This window comes from Peromyscus maniculatus, chromosome 1 (assembly GCF_049852395.1).
Source record: "Peromyscus maniculatus bairdii isolate BWxNUB_F1_BW_parent chromosome 1, HU_Pman_BW_mat_3.1, whole genome shotgun sequence".
In the NCBI taxonomy this organism is placed as follows: domain Eukaryota; kingdom Metazoa; phylum Chordata; class Mammalia; order Rodentia; family Cricetidae; genus Peromyscus; species Peromyscus maniculatus.
Window position 1 is genome coordinate 120,194,702 of NC_134852.1, and position 16,893 is coordinate 120,211,594.

Here is a 16,893-nt window from a genome sequence, read left to right on the forward strand (position 1 = left end):
TTGGTGGTAAGTGGGTATCTTTACATTGTTTTTTTTTTTCTCCCTCTCTTAGGTCCTTTCCCATAACCTGTGCACAGTGCTAAAGGTTCCACATGACCCTGTTGCCCTTGAAGAGCACTTCAGGGATGATGATGAGGGGCCTGTCTCCAACCAGGGCTACATGCCGTATTTAAACAAGTTCATTTTGGAAAAGGTATGATGCTAACCTTTTCTCACCTACAGCTTTGCTTGCCTTGTGTGCATCAAATGGACCAAGGCAGTCCTTTATTGGTGAGTGCGTTAAAAAGCTGGGTATGAAGCCAGGTGTGGTGGCACATGCCTTTAGTCCCAGCACTTGGGAGGCAGAGGCAGGCGAATCTCTGAGTTTGAGGCCAGCCTGGTCCACAGAGCAAGTTCCAGGATAGCCAGGGCTACACAGAGAAACCTGTAGGTGGAGTTTTCCTGTCCAGCAGCTGCTCCCAAATAAACGCACAGAGATATAATATTAATTATAAATGCTTGGCCAATAGCTCAACCTTGTTACTAACTAACTCTTATAACTTAAATTAACCGATTTATATTAATCTACATTCTGCTATGTGCTGTTACCTCTCTTTCATCTTGCACCTCCTGTTTCCTCTCCATGTCTGTCTGGGGACTCCTCTGACTCTGCCCTTCTTCCCAGCGTCCTTAGTCTGGTTCTCCTGCCTAACCTTATCCTGCCCAGCTATTGGCCAGTCAGTTTCTTTACTAAGCCAGTCACAGTGACATATATTCACACAGTGTAAATGAATATTGCACAAAAACCCTGTCTGGAAAACCAAACAGACAAACAAGAATGAAGCTGGGTGCCCAAGGCCTCAGGAGATAGGAAGGAATGAGGCTGGGCTCCTCCCTTCCTCCTCTCTCAGGCTGACACTTCCAGGTTGGTTCCCTCTTTGAAATAAAAAATGCCTTTGTGCCGGGCGGTGGTGGCGCACGCCTTTAATCCCAGCACTCGGGAGGCAGAGGCAGGTGGATCTTTGTGAGTTCGAGGCCAGCCTGGACTACCAAGTGAGTTCCAGGAAAGGCGCAAAGCTACACAGAGAAACCCTGTCTCGAAAAACCAAAAAAAAAAAAAAAAAAAAAAAAAAAAATGCCTTTGTGTTACTCTGTGCCTGTCTTCTCTCAGGATGCTTTATTTATCCTGGAAAATATGGTTTTCCAGGTGCTGGCAGTGGTTGTTAAAGAACGAGTGTGATGGAGTTAAATACGAATACCAAAGGGGATGGTAATTCAGTAGTTACTATGTAGACCTCACATCTCCATCTTAGACTTTTCAAGGGTTCGCTTGAAATCTTCCCTTGGGTTGTATCCTAAGATGTGCATGAGTTCCTTTTCCTGTTGCTATAACCAAGTACCCGACAGGAAGCAACTTAAAGAGGGAGGTACTTCCTGTGGTTCATGGTTTAATGTGACAGTCCATCATGATGCAGAAGGCTTAGCAGTAGGAGGGGCTGGGGCTGGGGCAGCAGGAGTATGAGACTGCTTGCTCACATCTGGGCAGACCAGGAAGCAGATTAGAGGGAGGAATGATCGCTAGAGCTCAGCCCATTTTCTCTCTTTTCCACTTTTTACTAAGTCTAGAACTAAAGCCCATGGGATGGGCCATGTCCTTTCAGTTAATCCTCTCTGGGAGTGGCATCACAGACATACCCTAAGGCAGCAATTCTCAACTGGTGGGTCATCCAAGACCCCTTTAGAGGTAGCATATCAGATACTTACATCATGCTTCATAACAGTAGCAAAATTATAGTTGTGAAGTAGCAATGAAATCATTTTGTGGTTGGGGGTCACCCCAACATGATGAAGTATTAAAGGGTTGCAGCATTAAGAAGACTGAGAATCCTTGCCCTACAGTATGTTTGAACACTCTATACTCTTCCCCCCCCCACCCCCCTGTTTTTGGTTTTTGAGACAAGGCCTCTCGATGTAGCCCTTGCTGTGTAGACCAGGCTGGCCTCAAACTCACAAAGATCTCCCGACCCCTGCCTTTTAGAGTCTTGGCATTAAAGGTATGCACCACTATGCCCAGCCATAATCTTAAAAATTATAGACAGTAGTTGGGTGTGGTGGTAAATGCCTATGATCCTAGATGTAGGAGGATCAAGAGTTCAAGGTCACCCTCAGCAATAGAGTAAGTTCAAGGCCAGCCTGGACTATATGAGCCCTATTTCTAAAATCAAAACAAGCAGAATATTATGAGACATACTGAGGAATTCTGAGAAGTCTGGCAATTGCTTTGTTTTCCAGCCTCAGAATTTGCGTGGGCTGAGTCAGTGGTGGGGCATGGTCACTGCTTCACATTCTGAAATGCTGTGCCTTACTACTGCATTTTGTTCCCCTGGATGGAGTGTAGTTTTAGATTGGAATTTTAAGTTTTGAAACACTCCTATAGTCTGATAGCTTAAAGTCCTGTAACTGGGGAGAAAAGATAGAAGTATTGAAAAAGTTCTAATTGAACCACTAAATTTGGAGCAAAACTCTGTCATGGAGCCAGTGAGGATGTGATAGAATCATGAACCCCTGTTCCTGGCTGCCTGCCCCCCTGGAATGGAAGCTTGCCATCCTGCTGTTTAAGGAAAGCAACAGGGGTTCCATATTTTGGGGATAAATCAACAAAGATTAGTATCTTGTTTTGAAATTTGGTTTGGGGAGGAAAAAAAAGCCAGTAGTGTGAAGAATGCTGGCAGGAGAGTTAGGGATTGCTGTTCCTTAGGCAGCGAAAATATGAACTGTTGATCACACACTTGCTATATACACATTCCCGTTCATGCGGCTTTGCCGAATCCCAGGGTTAACCCTGTGAGCAGCAGTAGTTTAGCCGGGAAGGGGCAATAAATTAAAACAGTGTTTTTAATTACTTTTTATTTAAAAGTATTTTTATTTTAAAAATTTTTTCTTTCCTTTTACATGCCAACCTGTTTCCCTTCCTCCCCTTCTCCCGCCCCCCCCCCCCCCAATTACATTTTATGCATTTATTGTCTGTATGGGGGCAGGAGAGGGTACACTTGGAGGTCAACTTGTAGAAGTCAGCGTCTCCTTCCACTGTGTGGGTTCTGGGGATTGAACTCAGGTCTTCAGGTTTGTGGCAAGCACCTTTATCCACTGAGCTAATCTGCTGGCCTGTAAGTACATTTTGAACTCAAACCATTTACCTCCTCCCAGCAGTGTTCCCTTAACTGTACTCTTAAAGACTAAATCCTCTTTTTCAGAATTCTTCTTCTTCTTATTTTCTGCATAGGGGAAGTAATGGTTGAAGGCAGGGGTGGAGTTACTTTGAAAACTTTCTGCTAACCTCAGACTGTTTCAGCTTCCGTCCAGTTGTCCCCAGTGCCCTAAGATCGAGTCTTTTTGGTGTTTCTTTGTGTTCATTGGTTGCTTTATTGAAGTCTTCTGCTTTCCGTCTGCAGGTATTACTCTGAGGGTCCAGGGCCCTGGAACACATCATTATATTGAAACCTGCTTTCCAAAACGTGGTTTCATATTTGGCTTCTGCATTTACTTCCTGATGTAAATGTCATCTCTGATGTCTGTCATGCTGATAGAATTGACTTCCAGTGTTTCTGAGACTTCAGGTGACTAAGCAGCCTGTGGTTCCTTACCAAATGTTTTGCCTGAGTGTTAATTTTGTTAAATTCCTTCTTTAGTGAAAGGATTTGGAATCACAGTTTTGTGTGCTTTCCTCTTCCTCTCTCCTCCTCCCTCCCCCTCCCTCCCTCTCTCCCTCTCTCCCTCCCTCCCTCTCCTCTTCCTCTTTTTGAAACAAGATTTTATATGTAGACTATTTGATGGTGAATAATTGAAGACATTGGTCAGTTACTACTTTAAAAACAAACAATTTATTTCTAACTAGCTACACAAAGTAGTAGGTCTGCCTCAGCATGTTTTTGAGACAGTCTCATTCTTCCATGGGTTTATGGCTGATTCAGTTTGCTGGCCCTTGCTGTGGTCAGCTCTTTCCCTTGTGTGTTAAAGGGTCATCTGGGCTGTATGATCAAAGCTGCTAATCCAGTGGCCACATGCCAACTTCGTGTTGGAGATGCCCATGCTTCCCACCAGAATCCCTTGTTTCATTCTCCTCTGTGTTTTGGAAGCGCGCATAGAGAGGAGCACACAGAGCAGAGCTCAGCATCCTCTGCGGCCCTTTGTCTGCAGCCTCCCAGCCTCTGTGTTCTGCCCTTCTCGTCTCATGTTTCTGCACTTTTCCTTTTCTATACTTTCTTACCATGTTTGGTGATCATATAATAGTTACATTTCTTGCTTAAAAACCTGTTATTTTCAAAAGTTTTTTTCTCCTGGTAGAGTTTTAGAAATTAAAAAAAAAAAATTTATGTTCCTGAGTGTTTGCCTGCATACATGTCTATGTACCACATTTACGCCGTGCCACCGGAGGCCAAAAGAGGTTGTCATACCCCCTGAACTTGGAGCTACAGATGGGGATAAGTTGAACTGGGGTCTTCTGGAGAAGCAGCAAGTGCTCTAAATCACAAAGTCAATTTTTGAGCCCCATAAAATCTGTTCCTAGGCTTCTTCTATTAATTGAATGACTACATTCGACTCTCAAAATTCCTCGACTGTCACTGAGTATGAATGGTATTGTTTGTAAGCATTATCCCAGGCCTTTTCATGTTATTTCCCGCGGATCTACCCATTGTTGTTTTAAAGTTAAGTAGGTTTGTAAAAAGCTTTTATTTTATATGTATGAGTGTTTTGCCTGAATGTATGTCTGTGCACTGTGTGTGTCCCTGGTGCCTGCAGAGGCCAAGAAAAGGGTCAGATCTCCTGGAACTGGAGTTGGAGGTGATTGTGAACCACCACATGGGTGCTGGGAATCAAACCCAGGTCCTTTGGGAGAGCAGCCAGTTCTCTTAACTGCTAAGTCATTTCTCCAGCCTGAAGGTTAAGTAGTTTTAATTTGCTACAGTGACCAAATTGCCTTCCAGAGAGATTTTCATCATCTCTGTGACTCATAGAGGGCTATACACACTCCTGTCATTTTGGAGTGAAAGGAGGTGATTTGAAACAGGTTTATGTAACCCAGTCTGACCTCAGACTTGCTCACTTGCCCAGGATAAACTTGAACTCCTGATTGTCCTGTCTGTGCCTCTGTAGGGTTGGGATCACAGGCATGCCCCACTGTGCATTGCTAAAGGCTGTGGGCTTTTGAGTGAATAAGGGATTTCACGCTGAGAGTCAACAATGACTTTATGCCCCTGAGCACAGCAAATACAAGAGCAATGTGGTTTAAAGAAATAAGGTGTTTAAAAATAGCAGTGTTGTTGGCACACAATTTATTCCATGCAATTTACCTATTTAACCTTATAGTTTGGTGGTTTTTAGTATGGCTAGTTTTGTATAACCATCACCACAAACAATTTTAGAATGTTTTTGTTATTCCCTTCCAAAAGATCTCATCCTGCTAGCATTCATAATCTCCTCCCCCACAGGTCTAGGCAAGCACTAGTCTTTACATTTGCCTATTGTTGACATTCATTATTATGGAATCATCCCATGTCCAGCTTTTGTGTCTGGTGTCTGTCACCTCCCCTGTTTCCAGGCATATCCCTGGAACAACCTTGCTTCCATTCTTACAGCAGAATCATATTCTTTTCCTTCCTTCCTTCCTTCCTTCCTTCCTTCCTTCCTTCCTTCCTTCCTTCCTTCCTTCCTTCCTTCCTTCTTTCTTTTTTTTTTTTTGAGTCAGAGTTTCTCTGTGTTGCCCTGGCTGTCCTGCAGAATCATATTCTTTTTATTTTATTTTTTGATTTTTCTGAGACAGGGTTTCTCTCTATTGTTTTGGTGACTGTTCTGGATCTCGCTCTGTAGCCCAGGCTGGCCTCAAACTCAGAGATCCGTCTGCCTCTGCCTCCTGAGTTCTGGGATTAAAGGCATGTGCCACCACTGCCTGGCCAGAATCATATTCTTAAAATTAAAAAAAAAAAAAAAAAGATTTAGTTTTAGTTTTATTTGTGTGTGTGTGTGTGTGTGTGTGTGTGCTGTATTCAAGCATGTGCTGTATGTGTGTATCCATGCATGTGCATGCAGTGCCCTCAGAGTCCAGCAGAGAGCATCTGGATGATGAGCCACCTGACATGGGTACTGAGAACTGGGTTTGGGTTTCTCTGCAAGATGCAAGAGCAGCAAGTATTCTTAACCAAAGAGCCATGCCCTCAGTACCCCTCTTCCCAAACAGTCTCTCATAGACATACCACGTCTCGCTCACACCTTCATCAACTGGCGCACATTTGGGCTGTGCACTTCAGTGTGATGGCTTTGACCTTTTCTCTGTTCCTCTAATTACTGAGGCTCTTCCTGCTTCCTCTGCTGTCAGGCCTTCACTTAGAGAACACAGCCAGTTCTTGTTCATCCTCTGGCCTCTTCTTGCGGAAGGGCCCCACCCTTTCAGAGTGCTGGAATTCTCACAGCATTCTGTGCTTCTCTGTGATTGTTAGTAGTGCCTGGGATCTGGTTTAGCCTCTGGAGTGTGAGTTCTGTGCCAGCAAGGTCAGTTCACTGTTGTCCAGTTTTATACAATGACTGGTACCCAGTAAATGATTACGACTTTTTTTTTAAAGGCTCTGTAGCCCAGGCAGGCCTTGAACTCATGGCAGTCCTCCTGCCTCATTCTTCCAAGTGCTGGTATTATATGCATGAGCCACCATACTTAGCTCCTTTACAACTATTTAAGCAAATGAGCAAATGAACCCTACATATTAGACAGAGGGGATGCAGATGTGAATAAAATATGGCCTTATATTGGAAAGGACTTGTGATTGTGTGTGTGTGTGTGTGTGTGAGAGAGAGAGAGAGACACACACACACACACAGAGACAGACAGAGAGAGAGAGAGAGAGAGAGAGAGAGAGAGAGAGAGAGAGAGAGAGAGAATTAGAGCAGTGGTTCTCAACCTTCCTGATGCTGTGACCCTTTAATACAGCTCCCCATGTAGTGGTGACCCCCAACCATAGAATTGTTTCCATTGCTGCTTCATAACTGTAATTTTGCTATTGTTATGAATTGTAATGTAAATATCTGTTTTCTGATGGTCTTAGACCTGTGAAAAGGGGTCATGACGCATGGTTGAGAACCACTGAACCGGAGTAATGTAGAGCTTGGACTCAGGAAGGAATCTGGAGGTAGAACTGTGTGTGTGTGTGACTACATTAAGAGCCTTCCCCCCTTTCCTTCTGCATTTTCCTCACTCCACACCTTTGCTCTGGTTTTATGGTTCATAAAATGATTATTTTTTTTTCCATTAAGGTATAATTCACATAATATAAACCTTGTCCTTTTGTTTTCTGACATGCTGGACATCAGCCCAGGGTCTTGTGCAAGGCAACCAATACTCTGCTACTGAGTCACAGCTGCAGCCCAAACTGGTCCTCTCCAACTTTTGTCTTGTGTGTGTGTACCTGCACGTGCTTGCTTGCGTGTGCAGGTGTACAGGGTCTACCTTGGCTGTTGGTTCTTGCCTTCTACTTTTCTTGAGTCAGGATCTCTTTGTTCTTTGTCCTCTGCTTATGCTAGGCTAACTATCCTGTGAGTGTCTCTGCCTCCCATCCCTCTGTACATAGGAATGCTGCGGTTACGGACACACGATGCTGTGCTCAGCGTTTTGTGAATTCTGGGGATTTGAACTCTAGTCCTCATGCTTGTGTGGCAAGCATTCTGTCTACTGAACCATCTCCCCCACACTGAACCATCATCTCCCTAATGCCTACTCCCTACCTTTTGTTTGTTTTTTTAGACAGGTTTTGCTGGCTAGCCTGGACCATGCTTTGTAGACCAGGCCTGCCTCTCCTTCCCGAGTGCCCTGATAGAAGACACGTGCTATGATGCCTGGTTTGTTTTTTGTCTTTGAGATAGATCATGCTCTTGTTGGCATCTATGTTATTTGCTGTGTAGTCCATGTTGGGCCCTGACTTGCAGCAGTCTGCTTGAGTGCTAGAATTTCAGGTCTGCACCACCATGTTTAGCTCACATTTACCATTTTATTTTTTAAGATTTATTTATTATGTATACAGTGTTCTGCCTGCATGTTTGCCTGCAGGCCAGAGGGACACCAGATCTCATTATAGATGTTTGTGAGCCACCATGTGATTGCTGGGAATTGAACTCAGGACCTGGAAGAGCAGCCAGTGCTCTTAACCTCTGAGCCATCTCTCCAGCCCACATTTACTGTTTTAAAGTGTACAATTGATTAGTTGTCAGGACATTCTCTAGTTCATCATCCCTCAGAGAAATCCTGTGCTCTTTCAGATCACTCTCAGTTTTCCTTTTTCCCAGTCCCGGGGAAACCAGTAATTTACCTTGTTTCATGGGTTTGCCTGTCCTGAATATTTTACATTAATGGAACTGTATGATACATGGTCTTTTGTGTCTGGTGTCTTTCATGTAATGTGTTTTTATCATTCATCCATGTTATAGGATATGTAAATAATTTATATTTTTGTGGCTTACTAATATCTCATATTGATATACCATATTTTATTTATACGTCCATTGGCAAATAGATTCCCTTTTTCTTGTTTCTTTCTGTTCTTTTTTTCTCCCTCACTTTTAGAACTATATCCAGCCCAGTAGAGGTGAAAAACTATTATTTTTAAGCCTTCAACAATCGACACAGAGCAAGCTATAAATCGATATGAGACAATCTCTTGCACCTTGTCATCTCCCTGAAAGTCCTTTATCAGGCCTTTGACACCCCAGTCTACACCTGGGTGCAGAGCATCCCGGAGTGTGACTCTGCTCTGTTTACCCCTGGGTCTTTCCACCATCTGCAGCATCTAGAGCTACCTGCACTGCCCTTATGTAGCATTTGATGTGTGAGTCTGTCTTCCCACCGTCACAGAGTCCTAGAGACAAGTATGAGGGAGTGACTGTATCTTATTTAAGTGGGACCTCCCCCAAGTAATAAACATTTACATCATCTACAGTAGTTAGGCAGCTTTGATGGCTTATGCCCACAACCCTAGAACGTAGGGAACTCAGGCAGGAGGATTAGAAGTTTGAGGTCAGCCTAGGCTATACAGTGTGATCTTTTTCACAAATGACCAAATACATGGAATATATGTCTCTTGCCTAGTCTGTCTACTTCTGAGCTCTTTCCTCGTCCTCTTCCTCTGCTCAAGGAAGCCACCACCCTGCATTTTATGCATATTTCCCTTATGTTAGAAAAAGCTTTGTCATATGTGCTGCATATAAATGAGTAATTTTTAGCTGAAATTACTTAAAAATTAATTTATTCTTTGACAGTGCCACACAAATGTAATACCTTCTGGTCCCTCTCATCCCTCTACTCTCTTATCTCCCTCTCAGCCCTGCTTGCCCTCCTCTAAGTCCTGGTCCCATTTGCATGTCTTTCTGTTTCATTTTGGGTTTGCTTGATAATCCACTTGTCTAACCAGGGCCATATTTTGGGCACAAGCGTGGAGCTTTTGCTGGAGTGTGGTAACACCATTGACTATATTACTGAGGACTAAGGCTTCCTCTCCCCAAGCAGCCTTCATAGTTATTAGTTCCCCTGGGTGAGTCAGGGCCCATGAGCCCCTCCCAAGTAATTTTTCTTGGAGGTTTACAAAAATAGATGTGCTTTTACAACTTGCTTTTCTCACTGTGAGGTTCCTTTATAGACAGACATACCTGGAACTGTTGCTTGGTGATCCTTTCACAGAAGTGTCCACAGACAGACACTGAGGGTCTCTTCTTCTTACCTTGTATATGGTCAGAGCATCATATAGTTAAATACTTGGTTTATTATTCTTTTATTTTAAAGACAGGTTATCACTATGTAGTCCTCTAACTCACGCTGTAGACTGGGCTGGCCTCATAATTACAGAGATCCACCTGCCCCTGCCTCCCAAGTGCTGGGATTAAAGATGTATTTAGCAAGATATACATTTATTTATTCTTATTTTCAGAACCTCAAAAGTCATATTTTGGCATATGTATGGGAAATTTCTGGAACCCAAAATTGAATTTTCTTGTTGTTTAGTATGTACCTCATAAGAAAGCTTTTGAATTCTCTTGTTTAATTACTACTTGATTGAGAGGTGCTGGATTTTATAATTTTAACAATTGTTGTAACTGGAGTTTTCCTGCCTTGCCCACAGTCAGGACAAATCTTTGTCACCTGTCAGTCCCACAGCCGCTCAGACCCAACCAAGTAAACACAGAGACTTATATTGCTTATAAACTGTATGGCCATGTCAGGCTTCTTGCTAACTGTTCTTACAGCTTAAATTATTCCATTTCCATAAATCTATACCTTGCCATGTGGCTCGTGGTTTACCGGCTTCTTCACATGCTTCTTGTCATGGCGGCGGCTGGCAGTGACTCCTTCCGCCTTCCTGTTCTTTCTTTTCTCCTCTGTTAGTCCCGCCTATACTTCCTGCCTAGCCACTGGCCAATCAGTGTTTTATTTATTGACCAATCAGAGTAATTTGACATACAGTCCATCCAGCAAATTGTGGTAAATGCATAGGCTTCTTTTTCTTGGCTGTTTAACAGTGCTGCAGTGGATGTGGAGGTACAGTATCTCTTCAAGGTCCTGTTTTCAGTTCTTTTGGGTATTTACCCAGTAATGAGATTGCTGGGTCATGTGATGGTTTCATTTTTACTTTTTGAAGAATGTCTACACCATTTTTCAGTCTCAGCAGTTTATAAAGGGCAGTTTTCCCAGCACTTGGGAGGCAGAGGCAGGAGAATCTCTTTGAGTTCGAGACCAGTCTAGTTTACAGAGTGAGTTCCAGGACAGCCAGAGCTATACACAGAGAAACCCTGTCTCAAAAACAAACCAACCAACCAACCAACCAACCAACCAACCAACCAACCAACCAACCAAAAAACCCCAAAAAGGCTCAGTTTGTACTCACCTCATGTTTCTTTGGCAGTAGCTGGGTACTGGGTACGAGCTGATAGCTCATTGTATTTGATTTGCATTTCCCTGTGATAACTTAATTTGAACATCTTTTCATAGGCTTATTGGCTATTTGTAGACATTCTCTGGAATGTCTTGTCTAGTCAAGGCTTGTCTAGTCAAGCCCTTTGCTCATTTAAATTTTTTCTTTTGGTCATTGTGAAGTTGGGTAATGTGATTGAGTTGTAGGAGTCTGTTCAGTTTTGTGATAATTGACCCCTTTTAAATTCATGGTTACTAAAAACAAAATACTATTGCTGTTAGAATGTCTTGAAGTGTTACTTCTGTTTTCTTTGAGAAGTTGTATAGTTTTAGGTCTTTAATTGATTTTGACTTTTATTTGAGACGGGGTCTCGTGTAGTCCAGGCTGGCCTTGAACCCACTATGTGGCTACAGTGATCTTGAGCTGCTGATCCTCCTGCTGTCACCATCCAAGTGCTGGGATGACAGTTATGGATCACCTTGCCTAGTTATGTGGTGTTGAGGATCAAACTCAGGGACTTGAAAGCACCCTGTCCACAGAGCTGTAGCTCCAACCATTTTGAGTTAATTTTTGTATCGAGTGTTATATAAAGAGCATTCCACTGCATGTTGATATCCACTCTTTGAAATACTACGTATTGAAGAGACTTCCCTTTCCTTGTGTATTCTTGGCCCTTTATTGACGATCATGTGATTATATACTTGAGGACTCAATTCTGTCTGTCTGTCTCCATGTCTGTCTTTATGTCAGGAGTATAATAATCACATTAGCTCTGTACTGTATATTGAGGTTAGGAAATGTGAGACTTCCAGCTTGGTTTCTCTTTTTTTTTTGTAAGATTGTTTTGACTATTTGGAGTCCCTTGAGAGTCCATATGAATGTTAGGATTTTTTTTCTGCGGGGGGGGGGGGGGGTCTAGTTCTGCAAGAAGACACATTGGCATTTTGGTAGGAATTTCATAGTCTGTAGGTTAGTCTGGTGTTATGAACATCTTAGGTCTTCTAATCCACAAACATAGATGAGATGCTGTCCTACTTGTTTATTTCTTTTGTATTTTTTCAGCAATGCTTTACGTTATAGTTCTTTCACCTTCTTTAAAGTTAATTCCTAAAAGCCTTACCATTTACTGTATATAAGATTCAGTAATCTACAACTAGCTACTTAGTTTTAATTATTTTCCTGCCTCATTGCTCAATACTTCTAGTATTATATCAGGGAAGTCTTTGTCTTATTCCTCCTCTTAGAGGAAAGGCTTTCAGTTTCTCACCTTTGAATGTGATGTATTATTATTTTCCCAGAAAAGGTTTCACTATGCAGTCCATGTTGACCTCAAACTCACCATTTCCTCCTGCTTAACCCTCCCGAGTGTTGGGATTGCAGGTATAGACCACCACTTGGCCAACTTCCAGATTTTGGTTTTTTGTTTTTAACCCAGGATGGCCTTGAACTCACTAAGTAGAGGAGAATGACCTTGAACTCCTGATCTCCTGCCTCCACCCTCCAAGTGCTGGGATTACAAGTGTGTGCCATCTGTGCCCAATTTGCAGGGTTTTTTTTTTTTTTCTTTTCTGATTTTATTTATTCTTGCCTTATGTTCTCTGGGGTCATCATTGTGCCATTATCTACCTGTTGACTCATAGGTCTTCCTCTTGTAGGTTGTATTTCCCTTTCTTTATTTTTGGATATCTCTAAATATTCCTAGATATCAACTTGAAGATGCCCACAGCCGAACACCTCCCTCCCTTCACAAACCCAGGGAGTTTTGTGCACCTGTTTGGTACTCATGCCTTTCTACCAAGATCATTCCCTTTTTGCTGCCACCATCTTCTGATCCCTACCTTCTAGCTACTGAGAACCCTCTTCCATAGTATGTCAGTGTGTTCAGTGTGCCTTCCACAAACACAGAGCCAGGGCCTACCTTAAAGCCTTTGCTTGTTTCCTCTTGTGCTTAGAGATAGCGGACATTGTACTTCAGTTTGCCTCTGGCATTTGATGTGCTATCTTCCTGCTGGTCAGCCCCAGTTGGCCTCTCACTGTTCCCTGCATGTGAGTGCGTACTGCTGCCACCATGCCTGTGCTCCAGCCCTTTTCCTCCTGCCCTTGGGTTGCCTTTTCTTTATCAATGCCTCTGATTTCAAACAAATAAGCAAACAAACAAACAAACATTTAGTGTGTATGCGCTTGCACATGCCGTAATATATGTGTGTGTGTGTGTGTGTGTGTGTGTGTGTGTGTGTGTGTGTGTGTGTGAGTCAGGTCTCTCTCTCACTGTGTGGGATCCAGGTATCAAACTCAAGTCATCAGACTTAGCAGTAAGTAAGTGCCTTTACCCACTGAGCCCTCTAGATGGCCTTCAACCTACTTTAAGGTTTGCTTTGAACACCGTCTTTTCTACTAAGTACTAAACTGGCCTGCACACTTTTTTTAAATTGTAAGTCCTTTATGATTTGACCTCTGTTCACTTAGAAAAGTGAATCCCCAGGATTGGGGTGCACGATGTGAAACTCCTAAAGAATCAATAAAGAAGTTAAATTAAGAAGAAGAAGAAGGAGGAGGAGGAGGAGGAGGAGAACAAGAAGAAGAAGAAGGAGGAGGAGGAGGAGGAAGAAAGAAAAGTGAATGCCATGTATCAAGGCACTCCCTGGGGCCGGGGTGGTCCTGTGATTTACCACATGCTCAGGGAATCACTTCTTGTTCCTGAGTAGGAATACATACTTTTGTGCACATGTCATTTCCCTTACGTTCTGTTTGTCACTTAATATATTTTTGTTTTTTGTTTTTCATGCTGTGGGTAGATCTGGTGTCAGTGGCCGTTGGAACTAGTTCTGCATAGATAACCCATGTCACAGAGGGGACCTCCATCTACTGAGTTTTGTAAGCAGTTTGACATAGTGGAAAGAGTTGGCCTTTATGTTTTAGTTTTGATGTGTGCCAGTCATGTGAACACCTCATTGTTTTCTGAACCCATTTCCTGGTCTATAAATCAGGGATGATATTTAACTTAAAATACTAACATGAAGTCTAAGTTAGGGCTAGGAGTGATGTGTAAGTTCAAATGCTTGTCTAACATTTATGAGGCTCTGGGTTCCATTCCTAGCACCTAAAAGGTTGGGGAGGGCGGACAGCATTGAGATGACTCATCTGATAAATCTGTTTGCCACCAAGTCTGACAACCTGAGTTTGGTCTCCAGCATCCACACGGTGGAAGGAAAAACCTGACTCCTGAAAGATAGCCCCCGACCTTCACATATAAATAAGTCTTCAGTAAATGGTGTTAGGGCTAGATAAAGAAACAGGTAAAGCAGGGACACTTGCTGCCATAGTCCATCTACGGATCTGCCACGTATGATGAAAATGTGGGAAGTGACAGCAGAACAAGATGGGGCTGATGGCAAAGTACAGAGAGCATCTTTCTGCTTCCTGGAGTCTGGTTTGCCAACCGCAAACTGGCTGGAGGTCAAGAGCAGCATCTCCCTGAGGCCAGCAGGGGCTTCTTCACATTATATACAACACAGGTCACTTCTCCAAAATAAATAATACATGCCTTGCTCCTGTTGTACTGCTCACCAGCTCCTCCCATATTGTCCCAGAATATGGCTTTAACAATGAAGATCACTGAGCCTCAGCTGTCAGGACAGATAAGTCCTCACTCCTTACTGTGAATGACCGGCCTCTTCCTGACCCGGTCTTCACCTCTATAGTCTCAATTTTCCCTGTGTCCTGTGCAGTGGACATTTGCCAGTATTGATCTGACTGGCCTTTGAACTCTTCTGAACAAGACCTGTCTCTCATGGAGATGCAGAAAAGTATAGGTCCTTATTTTCCCTGTCACCTGAACATGAGAATGTGACTCAGGCTCAGTAGGGACCCACTGTAGTGAGTGACATAGAGGCCCCAGGACAGGTGCAGTGGTGGTGTCTTCATGTTATAGTGGCTGTGGGGTCCCCACCAGACTGTTCCTTTGATTGAGTTGGACAGAAGTTCTAGCTCCTACCCTACCTTGGTACTGGCGCAGGTTCAGTGCCTCCTTTTTCTGGCTCATGTTGGATCTGTGAGGTTACTCTTTGTTCTCCTAATGAACTTCCTTTTTTGTTTAAAGGAACACAGTGGATTCTGTCCATTGCACTCATGGAAGCCTTAGCTAAGACCATCTTCTAGCATGTAGTTTCCCACTGTGTAGCTTTGCACCTTTCCTGGAACTCACTTGGTAGCCCAGGCTGGCCTCTAACTCACAGAGATCCACCTGTCTCTGCCTCCTGAGTGCTGGGATTAAAGGCGTGTGCCACCACCGCCTGGCTCCCACTTACATTTGACTGCCCGCTTTTCTTCTAAACTGGCCATGGTTGCTGTCACCTCTGGTAGCTTCTACTCTATAAACTGGAGCATGCTTTATCCCATTCTTGATCTGTTTGACTTTTTACTTTTTTCAGTAGTAGGGATCAAACCCAGACCTTGAACATGTTGCATAAGCATTTCACCACTGAGCCAGACCTCAGCCCAAATATCATGTAGCCCCTCATTCAGGTTGGATTAGCTACTCAGCATTCCCATGGCATCTTCTGCCTGTCTTGGTTACAGTAATTTGTCACACCATTTTATAATTGTCTTTATGTTCCTTGGAGAGACAGGCTAGTATTGATTATCTGTCTCTGGAAAGTAGTAAGTGTGGTATAAATTTTTCTTGTTGAGGAATGAGAAAGTATTGATTACATACTATATTAAAACTGACTACTTGCATGTGTTTTCTCTGATAAACTAAATGTGTAAGAGCATAGATCAAGTTCTTCATCTTTGCCTCATTTCATAGCACAGTAATCAGCTCTTAGAGTGTTAGAGTCAAGAATGAATGGCACAGCTGTCTCAGGATTTCCGTTCAACAGTTTTTCTGTAACAAAGTTTCTTCTTTGCCCATATAAATAAAAATGGAGTAAAATAGGGTATCGGAATGTGGCCCATAGTGATTGGCATTCTCAGCTCTGACAGGTCTGATGAATATCTGTGCTCAGTTAGTGTCAAGGACAGATGCTACCTCTAGGTCAGGCTAAGTAGAATTCTTAGCTGAGTCACTGACAGTGTATCAGGGGCAGATATGTGGAATATGGTTATTGGTTAGTAGAAAGCTTGCTGAGGCTTCTTCTATTTTATGCATGCACTCTGTGTGTGTACATGCATGTGTGACTTTATTTTGGACTGGCTCAGAAGTTTTCTTCTTTCTGTTTTAGGTCCAAGACAACTTTGACAAGATTGAATTCAATAGAATGTGTTGGACCCTCTGTGTCAAGAAAAACCTCACAAAGAATCCGCTACTCATTACAGAAGATGATGCATTTAAAGTGTGGGTCATTTTCAACTTTTTGTCTGAGGACAAGTATCCATTAATTATTGTGCCAGAAGAGGTAAGGTGTGTGGCTTTGGGGAGTTTTTAGATGTCTAGGCACAGAGTAGACCTGGCCTGCAAACATTTGTGTTGATTCATTGTTTATATTAGAGGCAATGGTTTTTTGATCAGAGGCAAAAACAGGTTAAGTTAAAAAGCTTAAGGATTTGGAGATTTGCAGGGGCGGTGAGACTCTTCTTGGAATTGCTGTGATTGCAGATGAATCCATCCTCATTATATCTAGGGTATTTGCTCAGTACAAGGGACAACATAATTTTCAGTTTTCGTGGAAGAACTGGGCTCTGTGGGAAACACATAGGATCCAGAATGTTCTCTTGCTGTGTTAGGAGTAGGTACTACTGTTTCAAAGTCTCGATGATGGCTGTTTCCTAGAGCTCTCAGAGCAAATGAAAGTGCCTCTGCTGGTCTTCCTGATTATTCCCCCTGAACTTCCAAAGGGCAGACAGCGGGAATAAGAATAAGGTTTCTGTGTTTTCTGGAAACCAAGGATGCAAGAGAGGTTTGACCAGACAAGGACCTTTCTGAATCAAGATGACAATTTCCTGTAGGAGGCAGCTACCTTCATGAAATCGT

The 16,893-nt window shown here is 43.0% G+C and overlaps 1 protein-coding gene across 1 annotated transcript in view; it reads left to right on the forward strand.

Annotated features, from left to right (window-relative positions):
• The window catches only part of Swap70 (switching B cell complex subunit SWAP70), a 65,124-nt gene that overhangs the window by 21,501 nt on the left and 26,730 nt on the right, over positions 1–16,893 (forward strand). The window contains exons 2-3 of the mRNA XM_006978584.4: positions 53–193; positions 16,145–16,318. Of these exons, the coding sequence (XP_006978646.1) occupies positions 53–193; positions 16,145–16,318 (315 nt within the window). The remainder of the gene's footprint in view (positions 1–52; positions 194–16,144; positions 16,319–16,893) is intronic.